Source organism: Caretta caretta, chromosome 5, assembly GCF_965140235.1.
Source record: "Caretta caretta isolate rCarCar2 chromosome 5, rCarCar1.hap1, whole genome shotgun sequence".
NCBI classification, from domain to species: Eukaryota; Metazoa; Chordata; order Testudines; family Cheloniidae; genus Caretta; species Caretta caretta.
Window position 1 is genome coordinate 96234145 of NC_134210.1, and position 22851 is coordinate 96256995.

The following is a 22851-nucleotide window of genomic DNA, read 5'->3' on the forward strand; positions in this document are numbered from 1 at the left end:
AACCTGCCAATATATTAATTTGACATCCTGTAGATAACATCTTTCTTTCCTTATTTACTGTTTGAGTTTTGGCACTTCTTAGGCTAAAATATACATGTTTTAGAAGAAAGTTCAACTTACAAAAGATTTCATTAAAAATTGCAAAGGGTAATTATGTTTAAAAGCACTAATAGTTAATGCCTGTTCATAGTTAATCATTTACTCAGTCTTTTTTTGTTGTAGTAAAACACATTTGATCTGAGTTGAACAGTAACTGCAGAACCTTTCTTGTTTATTCACTATCTTGCTGTGCAAGGATCTCTCCACTCCTTTTGATTTTGTTGGGGTAATACATTTGTTTTTAACTTACTTGCTGCAAGTTAAGTGAACTGCTAAAGGTTCAGCAGAAATTAGATGAATAAATATCTAGCTAGTGGTTCTTATGCCGAATGATAATGCAGTGCTAAAGGAAGAGGTGGAACAGGAGAAGCCATTTTACATAGTTATAAGTAGGCTTGGAAGGATTAGAGTTTTACTGGTAAATGTTTTATTGTATGCACACAAACCCATGAAATTTTTTTCCCCCTTGATCATGATCAAAATATACAGATAGGCAAAGTAACAAAAATATTGCTTGAGAATTTATTAGAGTTTGGTTTAAGGATATTTGGATATGTATGTGATGTTGACAATTTGTGTTTATAAAGCGTTAGCTTTTTGAATCACAATGTCGATTGTCATTAAATTTCTGATTCCTCCCCCATAATTTTGCACAACTGTGAAAAATTTAAAAAAAGTTTAAGTGAACATTGATATTATATATAAACATTAAAAAAATAAAATTGAATTCAGCCAGGCCTCATAATAAGTGTTCTTGACTGCATCATGAGTTTGACTCATTCTGACAAATATTTACTAGTTGTGAAGTGTGTTTAATTGTCCAGTGTATTGGCATAGCAGATTGTTTGCACTAGTTTAGTCTAAGTTTTGTGAAAACTCAAATATTTCAAGTGCACCTGAATTTAAAAATGTAATATTTTTGCACACTTGCAGTATAGATATCTTTATAATCCCTTCTTTTCATTGCTTTATAGCTTGGCCATCAAACTTTGCTCAGAGCAGGGGTATTTACCTTACCTACTTATTCATACATCAGGAGTGGTATATGCATTGGTTTTGTGTTTTGCGTTTTATAAGGCAAACATACAGGAAAAAAATGGTTTTACGGTTTTTGGCCCCTATCCAACAGAAATATAGAAGGCATAGAGGATAGAGTTTATAATTACATGCAGCTATACAAGTTGGCCTGTGATCTTATCAGATCTCTCCAGCAAAGTGCAGCCTGACCTGGTTAGAATGTAGATGGGAAACTTCCCAAGGAAAATCTGGTTGCTCCAGGAAGTTATGCTACTAATTCTGTAGGTGGTTTTTCTCTCCCCTCTGACTTAGTATTCAAACAGTGCCACAACGCTGTTAGGTTTGATGCTATTACATAAACTCTTGTCCTTTAGTGATAGGAGACAGTCTATACTAATTGCAGTATATATAAAGTATACTTCAACCTGCCTATGCTTTTTTACTTGTTAATGTGCAATTCTGTTTATCTGTGGTTTATACATTATTCTTTCCTGGCTAAGGAGTAGATGTTTTAAAAGCAAAGTAAACACTGAGAGCAAAGACAGAGTGTGCTGTTACAGTATATACAGAATCCAGGCTGTAAAAGCTCCCTGTGAATACTACACGATTTTGAAATAGTACCCTCTTAATACAAACTTGGTTTGTTTTATTATGGCTTCTATACTGTATGTGTGAATTGGCGGGAGAGAGGAACTGACTCTGTTCTCAGAGATGCAGGATGATGTAGCAGGGACTTGTCAGGTGTCCCCTGATAGTGATGAGAAAATGCTGAAGGATGAGGAAATTGCAAAGGTGGAGAGTCAAAGTAAGATGACATTTGTATTTGTAGTTTGAAGGTAATCTGAATGGTTCTGTTCACCTATTCCAAATTATATATAAAATGTGAGATATAAACTAATATAAATAATGGTTCAACACTGTGTGAGATAGAAGGTGATTTAGCTAATTCTGCATGGGATGGCTCATGTTCCAACAGGGTTGCTGGTGTTGTGATGTCACAGCATAGTGTGTACTGAATCAACACTGAGTGGGACCAGGGCAGGGAAGGGGAATTATGATTTTCCTTTGCTATTTGGAGTACTTGGCAGATGGACATTTATTTAACTCATAAAAAATATTTGCAAGTCATCCTTATGCTGGCTGTCCAACTGATTTCCCTGTTTAACACAACTAAAACTTTTTTTAATTAATCTGCATTGGTTAAAGAGTAACATTCCTGATTCCATATTTATTATTATGTCATCAGAAGTTTGATAAATGAGCTGACAAATTGCTGTAGCTTCTGTGTGTACTTCTGTATCCTCTTGCTGAAATACTGTTCTGTGATTCCTCAAAACTATACTTAATGATCTATGACAAATAGTCCAATGTTCCCTAAAGCAATGGCATACTGGGAGAGGGGTCTATTTTTCCTCTTTTTTTCCAGCCGTGGAAGAAAGCACAACCACAGCAGTGGCTAAATCTGGCCCTTTTCACACACTTACCTCATAGGTCCTGCAGCACAATACCCATATAAAGGGAATTGTTTTGATCCCTGGACTCCTGTGCTTAAGAATCAGAGGTGATATCCTTAGATTTGAGTGGACTGAGGGAGAAAGAGGAAGGTGACAACTGGATTCACAAGTAAGTGATTGTACAGTCACAGAATAACAAGAAACCAGTAAAGCAACAAAACCTACTGCAATTATAAGAGTAAAATCAATAATGTGAATAGTCTGTGTTTGAACAATTTATTATGGATCATACAAGATGTGATTTACAGATGAGTTGCTTCCTGCTAAAATTTTCAAAAGTGATTTAGGGACATAGAGGCCTACATCTCACAAAGTCAATTGGACTTAAGTTCCTAAATCACTTAGGTGCTTTTAACTATTTTACTTTCCATCTTTTGTGAAAGAGCTAAGGTTGATCCTGGCGAGAAAATCATTAGATTATAAACACATTTAGATTAGTTGAGTAAAACAAACGAGTGTGCATTTTGTAGGGTAATTTTTAGAAAGTGTTCACAGAATGGTGAGAACAAACAAGCCTCACTTAGACTTTGATAAAGTTCCATTTCAGACACTGTGAGCAGGTGGCCCTCCCACTCTACTCCAAATAACGTCTGTGTCTGCTGCTGTATAAAGTCAAACTTGACACCTTTCAAGGGCTTGGATTGGTAACTTCTGCATGATCTTGTCTATTGCAGTTCCGTGGCACCTTAGAGATTGTGCCACAAGTCCTCCTCTTCTAATACACACTAACACAGCTGCTACTCTGAAACATGCCATAACTACACTAGGAGTTTACCTTTTACTATGTAGTTACCAAGTTTCCTTAAAAGCCTTAAAAAAAAAAAAAAAAAAAAAGGTGCTGAATAATAATGCTGCTTAGATGGGGCATTGCTTAACCTGCGCCCGGTTATACTTTCCCCTTTTCCTGACTCCTTTTTTTCCAATACCATTCTCACAGGATGGGAGGGGAAGGAGGGAGCAGAAGCTGCAGGGTTGTTTTCATGACTGGAGAAAATGATAGACCTTGTGCTTTTTTCAGACCATTTAAGCATTTGAAGGAGCCTAATTTCCATAATCAAAGTTGTCCATCGTGTTCTATAGTGTTTTGCATATGTCAGATTTAGAAGTCAAATGTGAACGAACTGCAGTCTTGGGCAGATTTCAGGCATGCATTAATACCAGTGAGTTTTTCTTTGTTCTTACTAAAGCTGAAATTCCTCAGGGTAATGGTTGGTTTTGTTTTAATTTCAGTCTGAAGTCTTTTTTTTTTCTTCAAAGTTGTGGGGAAGGAAAAGGGTGGTGTTAGCCGACGGCCAAGGATGTTTGGTGAGGTGCCAGCTATGCCCGTTTATACCAACCGTGACTAACCGCTAGAGCTCAGAGCTCCTTCGCAGCAGGCAGTCAATACTGACTGACAGGTGCCCCAATGGCAGCACTAAGAGCCTCTCCACACCCGTGACTTTAACTGCTAGAGCTCAGAGCTCCTTCGCAGCGGGCAGCCAGGATTGACTGACAGGTGCCCCAAGAGTTTGCCCCGTGGAGGCGGCACAACTCAACGCTAGGCTCTTAGTACTCTCACCTAATGGCCAGGCTTTAGAGCCAAAACGGCTGAGGTTCTTTAATTGTGTTGGCTGCTTTACAGTAAACCAGAGAAAACAAGTCAGGCTTATGCATAAATGGTTACCAAAATTTATTAAGCTAGATTCTAATCATGTGGTTACAAAATTGCTAGTGCCTACTTATTTAAATGTAGAGATGTTACACACACACAAACAAGTTACAAAACTGAAGCCACAATCCCAAAGAAAGAAAACAAAGTATAGAGCTCTATTTCAAAATATGTGTACACTAAAGATAGGAGATCAGGTGTGGGTGCTTCTTACCCTCCTTGCATCTCTCGATTCCAGCGGTGACAAGCCAGGATCGGTCACTCAATTCCACGGAAAGACGAATAAGGGACAAGGCGTAGGGACCCTCTTAGCTGCAGAAGCCTTGGGAGGCTGTCACTTATCTGACCAGCAGATAGATAGTGAAAAGCACTCAAAAATCATGGTGCTGTAGGTCCCCTACTTATACCTCTGTACTCCTTTATTCTCTTTCTCCTTTCTTATGCCAAATTGAGGCTGGTCTGTCGGGGTGACGCCAGCTTTCGCAAGAGTAGTTTACACTTGCAAGGGAGAGAAACAATAAGTTTCGACTACTGGACATTTCTTTTATCAGGGTAAATATTTTCCCACCTAGGATGTTGGTGTGTGTGCATCACGCTATTTAGTAGGGGCTAAGAGCCATGTCTGTCACAGGGCCTCTGCCTGCTGTGAGCTTAATCTGTTCCCAGAGGCACATTGTAGCAGCACACCTGTGCTTTCCACAGCTTCAAAGGCTGTGCTGGAATATGTGTTAAGTGCCCTGTTCCGGCTTCCTCCTGTGTTTCCAGCAATGGTGGTCTGAGGGGGGGGGGGGGCTGTCTGTCTGGCTACATTCCACCCCCTGATGCACCACACTACATCCCAGATTGCAAGGTGGCGGTGATGCCAGCACCTCTTGCCCTCCTTGGGGAAATCTAGAAATACCCAACAACCGAATTAGAGGATGAGGGTTCACGGAATTGGTTAGGATCCCTTTTTAGCTCTAGGTATCTGATTTGCGTGGAGGAAAGAGCAGTTTGAATCAAACGCTTCATAATACATAAAGTTACACAAAAAACAATTACAGTAATTAAAATGGTTAAAACAGTATTCACAACCGAATGTAAAAACGGGGAGAGGGAAAATCCCAAGTGTTGAGTTAACCATTGCATCCATGAGGTTTGTCCATTCTCAGCCACTGCATGTAGTGGTACTGAGGCGATGGTTTGGATTGCTCCCCGAAGAGGATGTTCTGGTATTGCCAAGGTGACTGGAGCCAACAGAAGGATCATGAGGGCTTGCAGGAACATATCTCTGGTGGGTCGTGTTCTAGCTAAAAACTTATTTTAAAAGCAAAAATTACACCTGCTATTATAAGTAATGGCAAATATATCAACAGTCCATAGTAGTCTCTAGTGATCAAACAGGTCTGCTGCATGGTCCATTTTGCTGACAGGTTAGCTGGCAGGTTGCTCGGAACCATGGGACCATTCCTGCAATAAATCACATGGTCAGCCGGTCTTGGATGCGATCCAAGCCTCTGTAATGGTTATTAGCCTTTTATCAGCATTTAAGGCACTCCATACACCTTTCTCTCTATAGGCATGCAAAACGCAGGTAAAGGTTCCCAGGGCTGGGTGTTTAATCACAACAGTGTCTCCGGGAGCATACTTGGAACTGTGCAGTGGTGTTCTGGCAGGGGAGATAGCTTTCCCTGTAGGGAAGAATCCCCTGCTGATTGGACTTCCTGTAGGAGTCTGTCTGTTGTTTAATCTCTGCACCACTTCGTCCAGTCTGTCTCCCCATGTGCCATCAGTAGGCTTCAAGTGATTCTTTAGCAACCCATTCCAGCGCTCGACCATGCCATTAGATTGAGGTCGATATGGAAGGTCCATTGGACTCCATGGTTAAGGGTCCATTCCCTTACAAGTTTATTCTTAAAATGCGAACCATTATCTGATTGGATTTCTTGAGGCATTGGGACAATTGCTGTTAAGCGGTTTAGTCCCATAACTGTGGACAACCCTGTTGCCAATTGGGTTGGATATGCAAAACCAATCCCTGAAACAATTTCTACTCCAGTCAAGATGTATTTCCACCTCTGCCTTGTAGTGGGCAGTGGTCCGACATAGCCGACCTGCCAGGTTGCCCATAGTGTTTTTCCATCTCTTAGCCTGGCAAACCTTTGTCCTTCTGCTATATGTTTTCTAGTCTCAGCACAAATAGTGCAGGCTTGCACCAGGTCTCTAGCCTGTCTGTGGGTGATAGGCCACCCCCTGATATGTGCTTGCTGCACTAACTCATCACTTCCTGTGTGTCCTAAATTATCATGTAACCATGAATATAAGCGTTCCCATTCTACTTGTGTGGTAAAGAGCTGGGCAGCTGCATCAGCTAAATTGTTTAACCGTGCAGCTGGGGTATTATTCCTCTGATGAGCTGAGACATGTCCTATAGACAGGGGTTGTTGCAAAGCATGCTGATATAACCACTTCCAGTATTCCAGTCCCCATACTGGTTTACCTCCTATTTCCCAGTGGTTATTTTTCCAGTTAGTGATCCACTGAGTGGCACCTGCCCATACCGCATAGGAGTCCGTATATACTGCGGTGGCTCCTGCTTCACAGGCCAGTTTAATTGCAGCTAATTCTGCAAGTTGTGCTGACCCATCAATTTCAGCAGTTAGGGGTGCTGCAGAGGTGTCTGCAGGCGCTGCTGCAGCTTTTCCCTTCCATTTTCCTTTAACCAGCCTGGCACTGCCATCAGTGAACCATACTCCCTCAGGCTTAGAAGGATCAAATGGGGCAGCATCCTTAATGGGAGACTGCTGTGGAGGTAGGCGGTATTCATCAGGCATTCCTACTTTCCATAGGGATTCCTGAATCATAGTGGGGTTTTGTGCAGTGTCTGCACTACCTACCCTGTGGTGTATGTAAAGTGCCCATCTTTGGATAGTCATCTTTTGTGCTACACCAGGTGGTAACTCTTTCCCTTCCAATATAGGTTTAATGATTGGAAGAGGAGTGTGAATTGTGATGTCCTTATCCTGAGTTAATTCCTCAGTTTCTCTCAAGGCTGTATAAGCTGCCAGAAGCACCTTCTCATAAGGCGTGTAGTTAGCCTGTGACCCTTGCCATGACTTGGAACCAAACTGAATTGGTCGTCTGGGAGCAGTGTCACTTTCTTGCCAGAGAGCATAAGACATTCCAGTGGCTCCCACAGTTAGGTACAAATGGAATGGGGCTTCAGGATGTATGGGACCCAGAGCCTGATAGGTGTGTATCTCCCCTATCAGTTGCCTGAGGGCTTCCTCATGGGCAGGAGCCCATTCCCAGGCAGCACTTTTCTTTAACAAATTGTACAATGGTCTGGCGATAATGGCAAAGCCAGGTACATGTTTTCTCCAAAACCCCAGGGTTCCCAAAATCTGTCTCAATTGATCTTTACTTTCAGGGGAGGGTGCCTGATTTAGCTCTTGCACAGTGTCATTAGGCACAGACCTCCTACCTCCCATCCATACAGTACCTAAGAATTTTATCTCTTGGGAGGGACCTTGGCATTTCTCAGCTGGTAACTCTAAATTAAGGGCTTCTAGTGCTCCTTTGATTCATAACCTCCTGTACCTCTTCTGAGGTTTTCCCACCTATTAAGATGTCATCAATATATTGCACAGTTTGTACATTGGGTGGCAGGATAAGGTCATCTAGGACCTTTGCCAGTGCCCCATGGCAAATAGTGGGTGAGTGTTTAAACCCTTGTGGCATTCGGGTAATACACCTTTCCAAGTAAAAGCAAATCTTTCCTGGTCAGCTGGTTGCAAAGGGACCATGAAGAACATGTCCTTTACATCTAATACTGCTAGCCAGGGTTTATCCTAGGTTTGTATGGTGTTTACAATAGCTGTCTCAGCTGGGACATTATACTGCTTTATGTTTGTTACTGTTGAGGGCGGGAGAGCAGGCGCACTGCTAAGTAAGTTTACAGAATAGTGGGGAGGGCTTTCCTCTTCCAGGTGGGTGGCATGAGGAACAGAACTGACTCCAAAAGCCCATCTTTCCCCATTAATCCTTCCCTTCTTTCCTCTTAAAACGGCCATGCCCAGTATGTTGGCATTGCCCAAAATCACCTCATAGTTTCGGGGCTGATGGTGGGGTTGCAAGGCTTTCTCACTTAATCATATGTGTTTGTCATTTACAGTTACATGTATCCGGGGGTCTTTTGCTGTTGTTTTCTCCTCTTTGGATTTAAGCTGGTTTATTAGGAGAGGAGATTGACCCCCGCAAGCTAGTTTCCCTGCTCTGGTAACTCTTGCAGTTGCTGCAGCAATGGAGTATACCGGGTGTCTGCAGGTGGGGAAAGAGGAGAGAGCTGCAGAGGTGCACTGGGAGTAGCATTAGTTGTCTCCCAGTGAGCTCTTTTAAAGGTGGTGAATAATTTTAGCCGCTCTGTGGGCAGTCCATTTATCACATCTCTGGGATAACCTAAAGCCAGACATTGTCTCCACAACTTGGCTCTAAGCTCCTTTTCCTCCTGGGTTGGCTCTCGCTTGTTTTTATGTCCTTTAGATGGTGCCCCCTTGTTTCCCTGAAGGGAATGCATCTTAGTTTTGCCTGTCAGTGCTCTGACGTCTCCGAATTCTCTAAAGTATGACAGTGCCATAGCCCTGTGGTTACTTGGAACTCCCTTAAGCAGGGGTCTGAGATCATCTACATCTACCTGACCCTCCCATGGGCTTTCATAGGCTAACTCTTGAGGGTTTTGGCCAAGCATGCTAATGACAGCCACAGTTAATAGAGCTATTTTTACCTCATCTATGTTGGTCCAGTGCATTACTGTGGGTTCATCTCGGTCTGCTGGGTAAATTCCTCTTGCCCATTGACCAGCCAGAGACCAAAGTGTTATTCCTGCACCTAAGTTAAGGCGCTCAGTTTCTTGGGCTGTCAGGCGTATATATCCACCCCCAGAGGCGGACCAGCCACTCTATTATACCTTCCTCAGGCTTTTTAGCAAAATCTCCCTGGATTGTTTTTAACTCCATGGGAGTATATTGGCGGGTGGTAATTTTGGTAAAGTGTGTTGGAGCTTTACTCCCTTTTCACCTCCCTTCTTTGTTTTTGAAGAGGTGGATGGATAATTGTCATCCCCTTCTTCATCCAGCTCTGCCCCACTCAAATTTTCCTCATGTTCTTCTGATTTGTGATGTGTGATAGCTGGTCTTAATTTTACAGAGGGACCTTCCTCCTCAGAGGAAGGGGACTCATCTGTTGAATCCCAAATGTCTCCATCCCATTCCTCAGGGTCTAGCCAGAGAGCAGTCTCAACTTTAGCCCGGTTGATAATGCGTGTTTTAGTCTCCAGCTTTCTTTTCTGAAGATGTTCCATATCCCTATTCAGTGTTCTTACTCTGAGCCTATTAAATTCTATTGCCAGACTATGACAATCCTTACAGGCAGCTTGCCAAATGTTAGTAAGCAGCCATATACAAGCACCTTTTCCTTTCTTCATCTCTGTGGTGTTTATCATGACTGGTTTCATTGTGTTACTGTAGTGCAGCCTATATCACAATCCTGTTCGTGACGCCAATTTCTGTTAGCCGACGGCCAAGGATGTTTGGTGAGGTGCCAGCTATGCCCGTTTATACCATCCGTGACTAACCGCTAGAGCTCAGAGCTCCTTCGCAGCAGGCAGTCAATACTGACTGACAGGTGCCCCAATGGCAGCACTAAGAGCCTCTCCACACCCGTGACTTTAACTGCTAGAGCTCAGAGCTCCTTCGCAGCGGGCAGCCAGGATTGACTGACAGGTGCCCCAAGAGTTTGCCCCGTGGAGGCGGCACAACTCAACGCTAGGCTCTTAGTACTCTCACCTAATGGCCAGGCTTTAGAGCCAAAACGGCTGAGGTTCCAGGCTTATGCATAAATGGTTACCAAAATTTATTAAGCTAGATTCTAATCATGTGGTTACAAAATTGCTAGTGCCTACTTATTTAAATGTAGAGATGTTACACACACACAAACAAGTTACAAAACTGAAGCCACAATCCCAAAGAAAGAAAATTTCAAAATATGTGTACACTAAAGATAGGAGATCAGGTGCGGGTGCTTCTTACCCTCCTTGCATCTCTCGATTCCAGCGGTGCCAAGCCAGGATCGGTCACTCAATTCCGTGGAAAGACAAATAAGGGACAAGGCGTAGGGACCCTCTTAGCTGCAGAAGCCTTGGGAGGCTGTCACTTATCTGACCAGCAGATAGATAGTGAAAAGCACTCAAAAATCATGGTGCTGTAGGTCCCCTACTTATACCTCTGTACTCCTTTATTCTCTTTCTCCTTTCTTATGCCAAAATTGAGGCTGGTCTGTCGGGGTGACGCCAGCTTTCGCAAGAGTAGTTTACACTTGCAAGGGAGATGCTGTGATCTTAATCGTCCTATCTGTTCCCAGAGGCACATTGTAGCAGCACACCTGTGCTTTCCACAGCTTCGGGGGTGGGGGGGCTGGCTGTCTGGCTACAGGTGGAGAAAGCATTTCTTAGGCCTTTCTCGTCAGCATAAGAAATACTCCTCTTTTAGTATAGACAAAGGTGTATGTTACAGATTGCCCACTAATAGATGGACCATGTCAGCCTTGATCAAGCTTTTATTAGTTTCTTGTTGAACATCCCAGCAAAGCATTTTTTAATTAAATTTTAAAAAAAAAGTAAATTTCATGCTGAAAACTGGCATTAATCTACTATTAAGACTGAGAAATGTGGTATCCAAAGTCAGGAGAAAGAAATGCCCTCTGACCTTTTTTCTGTCTCTTTCTGTTAAAGAGACTACAAAACCAGAAAGAGCATAATGCAGAGATTATTAACTTCATAAGGGGAGCAAACCATAATAGAGGCTCAGACAAAATTCAAGAAAAAAAGGGGTAGGAATAAAGAATAGGGGGATAGGGGTGGGGGAAGCAGTGAGGTTGTTAAGTCCAAAGCAGACTGTGAGATGAAATTCAATGTTGTATACATATAAGCAATAGATTCTAAATTAGCTATTACTACCCAAGAAAGGTTTGTTTTAAAAGAGAAAAATATATACTTATTTTTTAAACTGCAAGGCAGAAAGGTGAAATTATAATGCACATCTCAGTCTTCCTGTGTAAACCTTTACATATAAACTATAGCATATTTATCTTTGCTTGTACGTCTTTTAAGCTCTTCAGTAACGGATGGCATTTAGAATCTTTTAGTTACCACAGAGGGCCCCCTGCTCTCTACCAAACAGCAAGAAGCATCTTAAAGTTCTGGCAAGCATTAGTAATCTGTTTAGAGTATTCCTGTTTTATGTGTCATGCAGGAAAGTGTTTTGTTGGAGAGCTCATTTGTTCTGTCACTTAGGCCAGACTTTTTTTCATATGTAGTCCTCCTTAGCTCTGTTTTTATCCTCACAGGAGCAGCAGGAACTGTTGCTTCTGGCTGGGGAGTTCTCTTGCTCTCTCTTTTAAGGAGAATTAAGCTGAAGTGCATCAAGGCCACAACTCATCTCCCCTCGGGCCAAACTCAGATGAAAGAGAAATTGTTTAGAGAGAATTTTTACTAGAGGCACAGAGAATCCAGGGTAGAACACTCCTTAACTACCAGACAGACATGCTTTTCCACCTGATGCCAGTAAAACCTAGTGTTCTCATTTCTTTTAATGTAAATTAGGTGCAGCCTCCTATGTAAATCCTATACACTTTGCTTGGCTTAATCTTTGTGCATGTTTCTTTTCTCATTTCCTATAAATTTCCCAGTATGCAAATTTTATCCAAAGAGTTAGAGCTTGACTTTATATTTTTCCATGTTTTGTCACTGATTATGAATTAAGACACTTACCTTGATTCATCATTTTTTTGTATTCCTCTGTATTGCTATTAAAACATTAACCTCTGTAATGTTTGCAAGCATTACTCATGTTGTGTTCATACTGTGTTTTCTTGCAGGCACAGGAGAAAGTGGAAAGAGTACCTTTATTAAACAGATGAGGATTATTCATGGGGCAGGTTACACAGATGAAGATAAGAAAAGCTTCACAAAACTGGTTTATCAAAACATATTTACTGCCATACAAGCTATGATCAGAGCTATGGATACTCTAAAAATACACTACACATCTGAGCAAAACAAGGTAAGAAAAGTCTCCCTTTTTGCTTCATTACATAACTGGTCAGGAGGAGCTCCTGACGAAGGAATATCAATTCTGCTGTGGGAGTTTTTTAGCTCAGTTAAAAATCAGGAGTCAAACAAACCTCACCCAAGTGTGCTACATTTCTACAGTGTGATTGACCAGCTCGTAGCGGAGATGAAAGGCAGCATGCGCTCGGGCTGAGGGCCAAGCAGCACTGGACTGTTTGCTCACGCCGTGAAATCAAAGTCACATTTCGCGTCCGCCACACCGGGGGCGGAGGCGCGCCTGGAAGAGAGTAAAAGGCCGGGTAACTGGAGAGGCGGCGGCGGCGGTCTCTGCCCCTCCAGGCCGGCCGGCCGGCGCCGCCGCGGGACGCGCTCCGCTCACTCCCCTCCTTTTCCGGAGCTCCGGGTGCTGCAGCCGCCTCCGCCACTCGCGCGTGGGCCGCTTCCGGCTTTGTGCGCCGAGCCCCGCCCCCTCCCAGCTGGGAGGGGGCGGGGCCGGGGCCTTTAAATGGCCGCGGCGGCGGGACCCGACCCAGGCCCCGTGAGAGGAGAGGGGCCCGGGCCCTACGCCTGCCTCTCTCTAATTCAGGGCAAGCCTACTGCACGGGCAGGAGGCGCTGTGTAAGTGCTGGAGCCGGTCAGAGGTAAGCACCACCTGGTCAGCCCTGTCCCTTCCCCTCTGACACCATTACTGATGTATCCTTTCCTTTTTATTTTGGAACATGCGTGAGTCAGTCAGTCTAGATGTTCTGTTTTCTTTGAACTATAGTTGCCTCTTTAGAGACAGTACTGCTTCAAAGGCAGCAACACTTTTACGGGGGGAGGAAGAAGGAAAAATGCAATGGACTGGTACTGATTCAGTCACTGGTCTCTCTGGGTTAAGATTTTTGCTACAGGGATGGTCTCCACCTTTGGTTACACTGGGAAGAACAATGCTGCCTAGGCTGTCCTACACCTGAAGTGAAACAGTAACTGGACAAAGTGATTGCTTGGTTCCCACAATGGCACCTGACGAGTTATCTACCTGAGCTTTGACAGTTGAGACAATTGTGAAATAAATCCTTCGTTGGAGTACCTGGAGCTCCCCTTACTTTTTTGGTTCCCAGACCCCACTAACTTACACTTGTGCAATACTCCAACATGACCATATCCATGAGAAGCAAACTTTCCCCTTGGAGAAGCTGCTGGCCATCTCATTCTCTTTGTAGGATTGGCTCCATCTTGGAGCAGGCTGAAAAACAAGAAAACAGTGTTCTGCAGTATTCAAAATCCATTTGCAATTGTTTTGAAACATTTTCATTAATATTTACCTAAATTGTAGTAGAAATATTTTTTTAATCATTATTTAAAATGTGTTTACCAAAACACACACTTCCTTACTGGTAGTTATGGTAAACAACATTATTTTGAAAATGATTAAAAATTTTCAACTGTCTGTAAAATATTAAAATGTTGCAGACAAAAGTAGATTTTTCAGGAAAACTTCTCTCAGTTACAGAACTGTAACATGCTTTGCTGTATCTGTAAGGCTGTCCAATTTTTCAGCACCCAAAATAAAACAAGGCTGTTGAAATTACAAGCAGCGTAACTCCGATATCCATTTAAGGAAGTTGAAATCCTAGAGGTAGATGCTGTTTTACAGATTAATAGGTGTATGAATGAAAGCAAGGTTATAGGATCTGGGAAACTGTGAAGTTTGTTGCCTGACAGCAGATTTGTAGTATGTGGAATCATTTTGCAAGAATAATTGTACTTCAGGATGGGTGTGGGAGCTTATGCTAGAGAGTTTGTGTCCTGGCATACGCTCCTCTCCAATACCAATACCTAAATACAATGTAAAGTAGTGGGCAGCACTTTTCTTCTGCTGCAGTGGATCAGTGTGGATGGGAATGACACACATAAGGACTAGAAATACTCCTTTTAGGAGGCTGACACACTGCCTGTCTGGCTAAATATTTTATCCTGTTTAAGACAAATAGCTAGTTCCTTAAAGCTTCTTACATTCAGCCTTCTTTGTGAAGGATCCAGAAGAAATGATACTCAGGCTTTTTACAGTGTACAGCATCTTTAGATACAAAAAGTTCTGCAATATCAGTTAGAGCATATCCTTTACATTTGAAAAATAAATAGGGAATATTTTAGTAAAATCAGAGTTTACATTTGATGTTAGCACTTTTAAGAGCAGATTATGAATTAAATGTGGGTATGGAATTGAGTGTTTTCAGGCCAAAAATTATGTAGGCACTGTAGTACTACAATAAATACAAGACAAAGTCCTGACAGGTCTTTGTGATACCTGCCCTATTGGTGCCTGAAAAACAGACATAATTGAAGACATGTAAGTGGTCAATATTCAGGTCTTTCCACTTCAGAATCAGAAACTTCCTCCCCATCCCCCAAAATATGAAGAATAATAATAATAATCTGTGCATAGCCCTAACATTTGTTACATTTGAAAGTGGTACTATCTCTGTGTGTGAAATCTCATGCTGTGCTTAACAATAAAAAGAAATATACATCAGAGTGGTGAGAAGAAACTACGATTTCCCTCACTGATCTCTAGAATATAGTAATAGGTCTTAAAAAAAAAGTATGGAAGTTTGCTTGAAGTATTTGAAACCTTGAATAATCTCGAACAAGAGCTTCGTAATAAGAATCTATGGGTAACATTTGCTCCTGGGCAGAGGACCAAGAAGTAGCCTGTGCACTACTTGCATCCCACTTAAACCCTCAAAATATGGCTAAAGTGGAACTTAAGTGGTGGTTAAGAGATGTCTAGCCTGCTGCATGGGGTGAATTTCATCCTGTATGAATAAGAGCAATTTGGTGTTCCCCAGAGAAACATTAGAGTTGTTTAAAAGAAATCTGTGACAATAGTTTAGGGATTTTGAGTACTCCCACTCCATCAAATGCAAGCACTTTTTTTCTGACTTTGCTCTTATTTACTTAAACTTTTCAATCCTTAACTCCTATCCTGGAGATTTCAAGGGCTCATCCTGCAGTCTAGTACAGCATGCACTCTATGACTCTTCTTCTGTCTTGGAAAAATCAGATGCTTCTGTAGAGATCTGGAATACTCACTGAAGTGTGTGTATAAAAATGTATGATATTTAAATGTTGTTTGTGTATTTTAGTACTTAATACTGTCCACCTAGGAAGTTTGTAGTTTGTACTTAGACCCATGATTCAGCAAAGCAATTAAGACACATTGAAGTGATGTTGACGGCACTTGCTTAAATGTTTGGCTGAACAGGGATTAACTTCTGCATGTGTTACAATATAATTACTTTCTGTATTCTTTTATCCCTGTCAATTAGCCAGATGCCATAAATTTAATGGCTGGACATTTATTCTGGATTAAATCCTGGTAACATTTAAGTCAGTGGCAAAACTTTGATTTCATTTTCATTCCAAAGTTTCTGATTCCTTATCTAGAATAGATTTGATTTTTAGCTAAAGTTGAAACAGCCTCAAAACATTTAGCATCTAAAATGGGTTCAGATGATGCACCTGTGACAAATATTGCAACCTCGTGGAATAGATTTGGGGACCATACTGACATACATTTATGTATCACTGTGGGCCAGGGATTGTATACAACTCCAGGGGGGAAGGGTTATCGCAGCTCCTCCAAGAGCCAGAAAGAATTAAGGTGTATCACTTAGGTTGTAAACACTCCCAGAGAGACTTGCATATAGTGGTTCAGACTGGGTTTTTAGAGAACAGCCAAAGAGAGGGCTTTTAGCATAAAATTGTAAACTGACTTAAGGCCTTTTTCTGATCCAGCAAAGGGAAAGGATCTTCTGTCCAAAGAGGACCTCAATGCTTGGTTGGAAAGACTTTGGCCTGCTAGAGCTCTGTTACCTTAAGAATAAATGTGCTTGCTTAGAAAGAGCTGTGTGGAAACATGTAACTTCCAGTAACACTCTGTTCAAAGCAAGAAAGCAAAACACAGATGCTGGCCTGTAGGCAGACTGGCTCAATGGGGATACCACAGTGTAAGGCGGGGAAACTGTGCAGCCTTAAAGCCCCCTGGTCAGAGGGGAAAGGGACAGAGAGGTGATGACTGGAGTTGGAAACCATAAGTGAGTACCCTCAAGGGACCATGGGGGATGTGTGGGGAGAGGGAACACAGGTACCCTGAAACTGTGACAGCATCAGTGTACACTCGGCTAGAAGTATGGGATGACAAAGATGAGACAGATTCCTCTCTCCTTTTTGTTTTTTTAAAAAGATACCTTTCTCCAGTGTATTAATGAACATGTGCAACACTTTTGAAAAAAATGTCAGTGAGACAAATGCCTCTCAAAAACATAAGGGAAAGTTAAGTTAAAGAAGTGATCATAATAATTATACCAGGGCCATTTTAGCAGAGCAGTTTATTTTGGAAGAGAAGCTAAAATCTCTTCAAAAACTCATAATTGGTACTTCCCAAGAAATAAAAGGTCAAACTGAATAAATTCAGCTGTAACTTGACAATATCATTACAAAGGCATAATCAATAGTTTTTTGCATTTGGAAATAATGCCAATCATATGCTTTCAGAAATGTGCCATCCCATTAGTTCGCTGACCGTTATACTTGCTATTTTAATAAAAACTGTTTATTAAAAAAAGCCACATTTTAAAGTTCTGTAAAGATGTTTATGCAACACAGATATGTAGGTCAGATTCTCAACTAGTGCAAATTCACATAGCTCTTGAAATTATTGTATGAAAAAAGTATAATTAAAGCAAAAATATCAGCAAATGAAGTTCAAATAGCAAACCTGTAGGACCAGAATGGCTTTTACAGCAAGTTCTAGACATCCTGTCAGGAGCATCTAGTGCCTCAAATATTTGAAAGATTTCATTGCTTCCTGAAACAAAATTGCCCAATTCCAGGTTGGAACCCAGCATAATACTCCTGGGGAGAAAAAATAATCTGAGATTATAGATCATAAAGAACAGTATAAATAATCTAGCTAATAATGTACTAGCAGAAGTCTTAGCAAACCAGATATTCCTAGTTCTCCTATTGCCAGTTCACCGTGATCAGTCCTGTTATATTTCAAGGAGAGCCACAAATAACAATACTCGGCAAACACTTAAACATCTTTCAAACAAGTGAATAAATGGGGCTTTCTTCTAGTATTAAGTATACAGAAGGTTTTTTGCGACTACATTTTTGTACAAGGGGAGAAATGTAATTTCTTCCATCAATTTATAAGCACAGTAAAAAATTTTATAATTCTCCTAGTACATACCTTTATTTATCATATGCCCTGTCCTAGAGGGCAGCAGTAGGGGTGTTTTTTGTCACCTCTTCTGTTTAACTACAAGGGGTTCAATGGCCAAAGCAGAGATTCAGGGTACCACAATACATGGTAAAAAAACTTAGAATCGCTCTTACTGCAGATGATCATGGCTTCTTCTCAGTGAAACATGTGCTCCATTCATGCCTTACAGAAATCTTAAAGGCCTACAGCACTATGGCCCCCATTTAGCAAACATTAAAGAAGATATCTAATCTTCAATTGGAAAGCTTTGTTTGTACTGAAATTAAAACACCCATAATAATTTCTAAGTTAGTACACTTAGAAATTAGGATTAATTAAATTTACAGAGATAAGTGATCAGGTTGATGAGATTTTCTATCTTTTATGTTAGCTTCAGCCATTTTGGAATGCTTTCCTTTACAACAAAAATCTCCTTCCGTCAATAGGATACAGTAGTGGTGAATTGCAAATAATGGCCACGTTAGGGTAACTAATTTCTTTGTTTGGTGCTGACAAGACACTCAGTGCTGATGCATTCCTTATGGCTGTTTGTTTTTTCAGGTGATTTTACCTTTTTGCTGCTTGTCTTCCCCCATGCTCCTTGTTGAAGTTCTCCTTCTAATGTACTGCTAACACCAGTTAAAGCGGAAGATACACTCCATTCCTTCACAGCCAGTGAACCTATCATCCTGTAACAAATTTTAGTCATACAGGTTTCATTTTTTCATTTAATTAGGAAAATGCTCAGCTGATCAGAGAAGTGGAGGTGGACAGAGTAACAGCTCTAGAAAGAAAACAAGTGGAAGCAATCAAGAAGCTTTGGGCAGATCCAGGAATCCAGGAGTGCTATGATAGACGGAGAGAATACCAGCTCTCAGACTCTGCTAAATAGTAAGTACACAGTGCTAGCACAAGGTTGACCCCAGGCTTCTCCCAGAGCTACAAAGAGTGGTGGACTCACCCTGCTTAAGTCAATCTACTCCTGTATATCCCTTGGCCTGAAAATTTCATCCACCTTTTAAATTAGTCTGAGATTTATGCTAAAATTTAAAATAATTCTGTATAAAATGTTTGTTTCCAATCTTCTTCTTTCTGTGCAGTTACCCCCCCATGCTGAGGTCAGCACAGCTGGTACATAATTAAATTTCCTTTTGGGAAGAGCTTGAAAACAGCTGCACAAAATACATCAACGTCAAGCAGGCAGGGCAGTGAGTTTCACAATTATGTAATAAAAGTACGTAAATTAGGGAATGAAATTTGGTGTACAAATTAGCCATATTTGAAAGTTCTCAAACTTCACTGTGAAGTAAATCTTCCTTTGTCTAGTGTGGTCTAAATTATAGTTCTGAGGTCACAGAAGTAATCTGGTGATTTGCTATAGCTCCTCGGAGGAAAAAGTGCTCTTCACATTCATGGTCTGTGCTAAACATCTATTCTAAAGAGTTCCTGATTATGAAAATGTAACCGTTAATGTGTTTTGGGGATCTGTCTTGTCCTGTATTTCACAACAGGATTCTGGCCCATCTGCTGTTGCTGTGTAGTGCTGAGAAGAAAAGTTGCAGATATTAATACTCTGTACCTGTAGCGCTCTTTTGAGTGGTTTCTGACTTCCTCAAGTAACACTTATTTATCTAAGCACAAGAATACGATAGTCTGACTAAACCCTGGCTTTATAAACCACAAATCTTGTGCAATCAAAGAGGTTAAATTAGATTTCTAGACTAACTGCATTGAAGACAGAAAACTCTTACCGATTTCCTTTATCTATAAATGAATTTATCTATACGTGACTAATCAATCCATTTGTTATTAATGTAAAGCACAGAAAGTAGACAAATCTCTTTAATATTAAAGAGAAGTAAGAAAACTCCTGTCAAACACCACCAAGCATCTTCTGGAAAACACTTCCAATCCTTAGGGCGGGGAAATCAATTATTTTTTGTCAAGGTCCAGACTCCAGAGACAATAATAAAAGAATAAGTAAATAAAAAGATTTCCAGGGTCCATTCAAAAGTGTCTGGCAGTCCAGATTTGGCTTGTGGTCCACCTATTGACTACCGCTGCCTTAGCGTATGTGTACGCTTCAATTAGACACCTGCAGCTGGCCCATGCTAGGACCCTGTAAATTGGGAGGGTCTTAGAACTTGGGCTGCAGTTGTAACCAGAATATCTACACTGCAGTTCCATAGCCAGAGCCTTGCAAGCCCAAGTCAGCTGCAGATTTTAATTGCAGTGTAGAGATTCTCTTAAATATCACTTTTTATACACAGTTGTGTAAATTGAAGAGCTGAAGGGTCCCATCTGCATGAGAATCTGGAGAGGGGAAGATGATACCACCCTTTGTATATACTGAAACAATGTGTTGCCTGCATGGCAGGATTATTTTACTCCAGAAAAGAATGTGGATGACAAGTTTGTTATAGATTATGAAGCTTTTGTCTAAACAAATAAAGTTGCTTAATAGTACTGTCAGTCCCACTGCAAGGAGTCTAATACATGGACATGAAGTGACTGGATGGTGAGCAAGGCTAGAACATTCATGAAAGTTTCAGTTATCAAACTTATGAGATAAAAGAGTTTACAATTATTTTGCATCCTTCTGTGGTGTTATGCTGGGCCATGGTAGTCTTTGGCGACTGGAGGGAGAACTCAATAACTTTGCATATAAACCAAATCAACTCTGTGAGGAAGTTGGGGATGCCTAGGAAACGCCTCTGGTATGGAATAAATAAGTGGGTATCTGTAAATTCAAGGCATATACTTGCAGGTACTGTACTTAAAAGAACCTGGTATAAATTATTTCTCTTATGTTAAGTATATAGTTCTTCCATTTGGTTTGTGGGTAAACTATTATGCTTACTGCTCCATATTTTGATTCATTACATCAAAACATTTACTTAGCAATATATACTTGTATCTTATTTTGCAGTTACCTTACTGACATTGATCGTATTGCCTTGCCCTCATTTGTGCCAACTCAGCAAGATATTCTCAGAGTCAGAGTACCAACTACGGGAATTATTGAGTATCCTTTTGATTTAGAAAACATTATTTTTAGGTAAGATTGACTGTATTCTGGCAATGTATGAAATAAATTAAAAGATATGACTTTATGAAATTGTCTGCAGAGACTCTGCCCTTAAGATTACAGTGAGCCTTACACTCAAAACAGGATTAATATCAGTTTCTTACACTTCAGTGATTGAATTTAGTCTCCAAATTCAATAAGTAACTCTTTAGAGAATTAAATTGTCTGTGGTTTTTTTAAATGACATTTTCTAACTTTTCCAGAGGATATTTAAAATCCATTCCTCTTTGAGACTGGGCCAATTTAATTTTTTAAAAAACTTTTGCCTTCCTATATCCAAACAAGCCCAGTTACCATGTATTCCAAACTGCTCACACACACACCACATAGAATGTCAAAGGCCTCTTTTCAAACTTTTAGCTTGAAGATATTACCAACAACCTAAGAGTTATTTCTCTGATTTGACAATAAGCAACTTAAGAGACGCTGACAGAATGGTCCAGATCCAGCAGTTACTCAGTTCTCTGGCACGCTTTTCCAGCCTCCGGAGATCTCCTCCCCATCACCAGATCGTCACTTTCCCTGCCTCTCTGCTCGCCCTTCACGCTTGATCCCAACTTAATGACACGAGTCATAGGGAGAAGGACTCGAGTAAGATCCATCTGACTAACCACAAGAAGCTAATCTGACTGAGACGCTACCTCCCTAGCTAACATGCAAGCTCTGTTTCTTCAGCATATTTGACTACAGGCTGTCCCCATCAGTGTGTCCTCTCCCTTGTTACCAACTGCAAGCATGAAAGGGGCAGTGAGAGGGGAACCTTGCACCCAGAGCTACATGGGAAGTAGAGTTTGAAATTCTGCAAGCCATGCAGCTTCTCTATGGAGTGACCTGTCCTGTGGCTTATAATGAATGTCAATGAAAAATATTTAAAATGCTGTGTGCAGTTAGGCCACAGAGGATGGGGGAAAGCAGCAGAGAGCAAGACTAGGCATTCTCTTCTATTCAAATTCCAATATGCCAGCAATCCCCATGGTATTGGGAAATGAGCTGAGCAGTAGGGCTGAAGAGTTTGGGCAGTTGAGGCTGGGTTGTCTTGCTGTACTGTTTTTTCTGCCCACCTGCCAAACCCTGCTTCACTCCTCCTTGGATAGGCTTGCTTTTCCCATATCCCCAGTCCACGCAGACAGATCTACAGCCATCTGCTACCCCATACCTTCACCTGTTGTCCTCTCTTCTTCTTCCCCCAGCCCCGTCCCAATATCTCCTATTGCCCTCTGTCTTATTTTAATATCGGAAATGCCCACAAAAAATTAACTTAAAGTTGCACAACTGCATTTTCTGTAAACGCATCCACTAAATAATAATAGTATTTAGCTTTTATACAGTGTGTTTTCTCATCTGTAACTCTCAAAACACTTTAAAAAGGAGAATATGAATAATTAGCTCTAGTTTAGAGTTAAGGAAACTCAAGTGCAGCAAGTTGCTTGAGGTCCTACAGCTATCTGGGTGTAACAGAGCTCAGGTGTCATGACTCTCAAACTAGAGCCCAAAGAGATCATCAGTAAAACACTCTTATGAATTAGACATTTGAGAGAGAAAACTATAGGACGATACATGGTCAGCGTAGCAAAAAGTTAACTGGGATGCCCAAGGTTCCGTACTATGACATGCTATTAATCACCTGAAAAAAGGAGGGAAGAGCAAGGTGGCTAATTTTGAAGATGGCATAAAACTCTTTTGGTTAGTCAAACTTAGCCCTCATCATCACTAGAAAATAAAGATGTGATCTGAACTTGAGGTAGCTACTTGAAGTAAGATCCTAGCAACAACAAGGCAGTGTTCAATTGTCAAATGAGCTAGCAAGTCAAATTAAAGATTACACTGCCGCATTGAATTTATCATTGGGCTCAACGAGTAGTGATCAATGGCTCCATGTCTAGTTGGCAGCCGGTATCAAGTGGAGTGCCCCAGTGGTCGGTCCTGGGGCTGGTTTTGTTCAATATCTTCATTAATGATGTGGAGGATGTCGTGGATTGCACCCTCAGCAAGTTTGCAGCAGTGTGCCCTTGTTGCCGAGAAGGCTAATGGCATTTTGGGCTGTGTAAGTGGGAGCATTGCTAGCCGATCAAGGGACGTGATCATTCCCCTCTATTCGGCATTGGTGCGGCCTCATCTGGAGTAGTG

The 22851-nt window shown here is 41.3% G+C and overlaps 2 protein-coding genes across 5 annotated transcripts in view; one reads left to right on the plus strand and one right to left on the minus strand.

Annotated features, from left to right (window-relative positions):
• The window catches only part of LOC142072186 (guanine nucleotide-binding protein subunit alpha-14), a 69055-nt gene that overhangs the window by 37965 nt on the left and 8239 nt on the right, over positions 1 to 22851 (plus strand). For both annotated transcript variants that reach the window (XM_075128714.1, XM_075128715.1), the window contains exons 2-4: positions 12190 to 12374; positions 18373 to 18527; positions 20566 to 20694. In XM_075128714.1, coding sequence (XP_074984815.1) covers positions 12190 to 12374; positions 18373 to 18527; positions 20566 to 20694 — 469 coding nt within the window. The remainder of the gene's footprint in view (positions 1 to 12189; positions 12375 to 18372; positions 18528 to 20565; positions 20695 to 22851) is intronic.
• Positions 4276 to 22851, minus strand: part of VPS13A (vacuolar protein sorting 13 homolog A) — a 315178-nt gene continuing 296602 nt past the window's right edge. For 2 of the 3 annotated variants that reach the window (XM_075128708.1, XM_075128710.1), the window contains exons 74-78: positions 18208 to 18325; positions 17148 to 17284; positions 13501 to 13610; positions 10344 to 12659; positions 4276 to 5727 (exon numbers count right to left, since the gene is read on the minus strand). The gene's annotated coding sequence lies outside the window, so the exon portion shown is untranslated. The remainder of the gene's footprint in view (positions 5728 to 10343; positions 12660 to 13500; positions 13611 to 17147; positions 17285 to 18207; positions 18326 to 22851) is intronic. The other variant, XM_075128707.1, reaches the window with a different exon arrangement.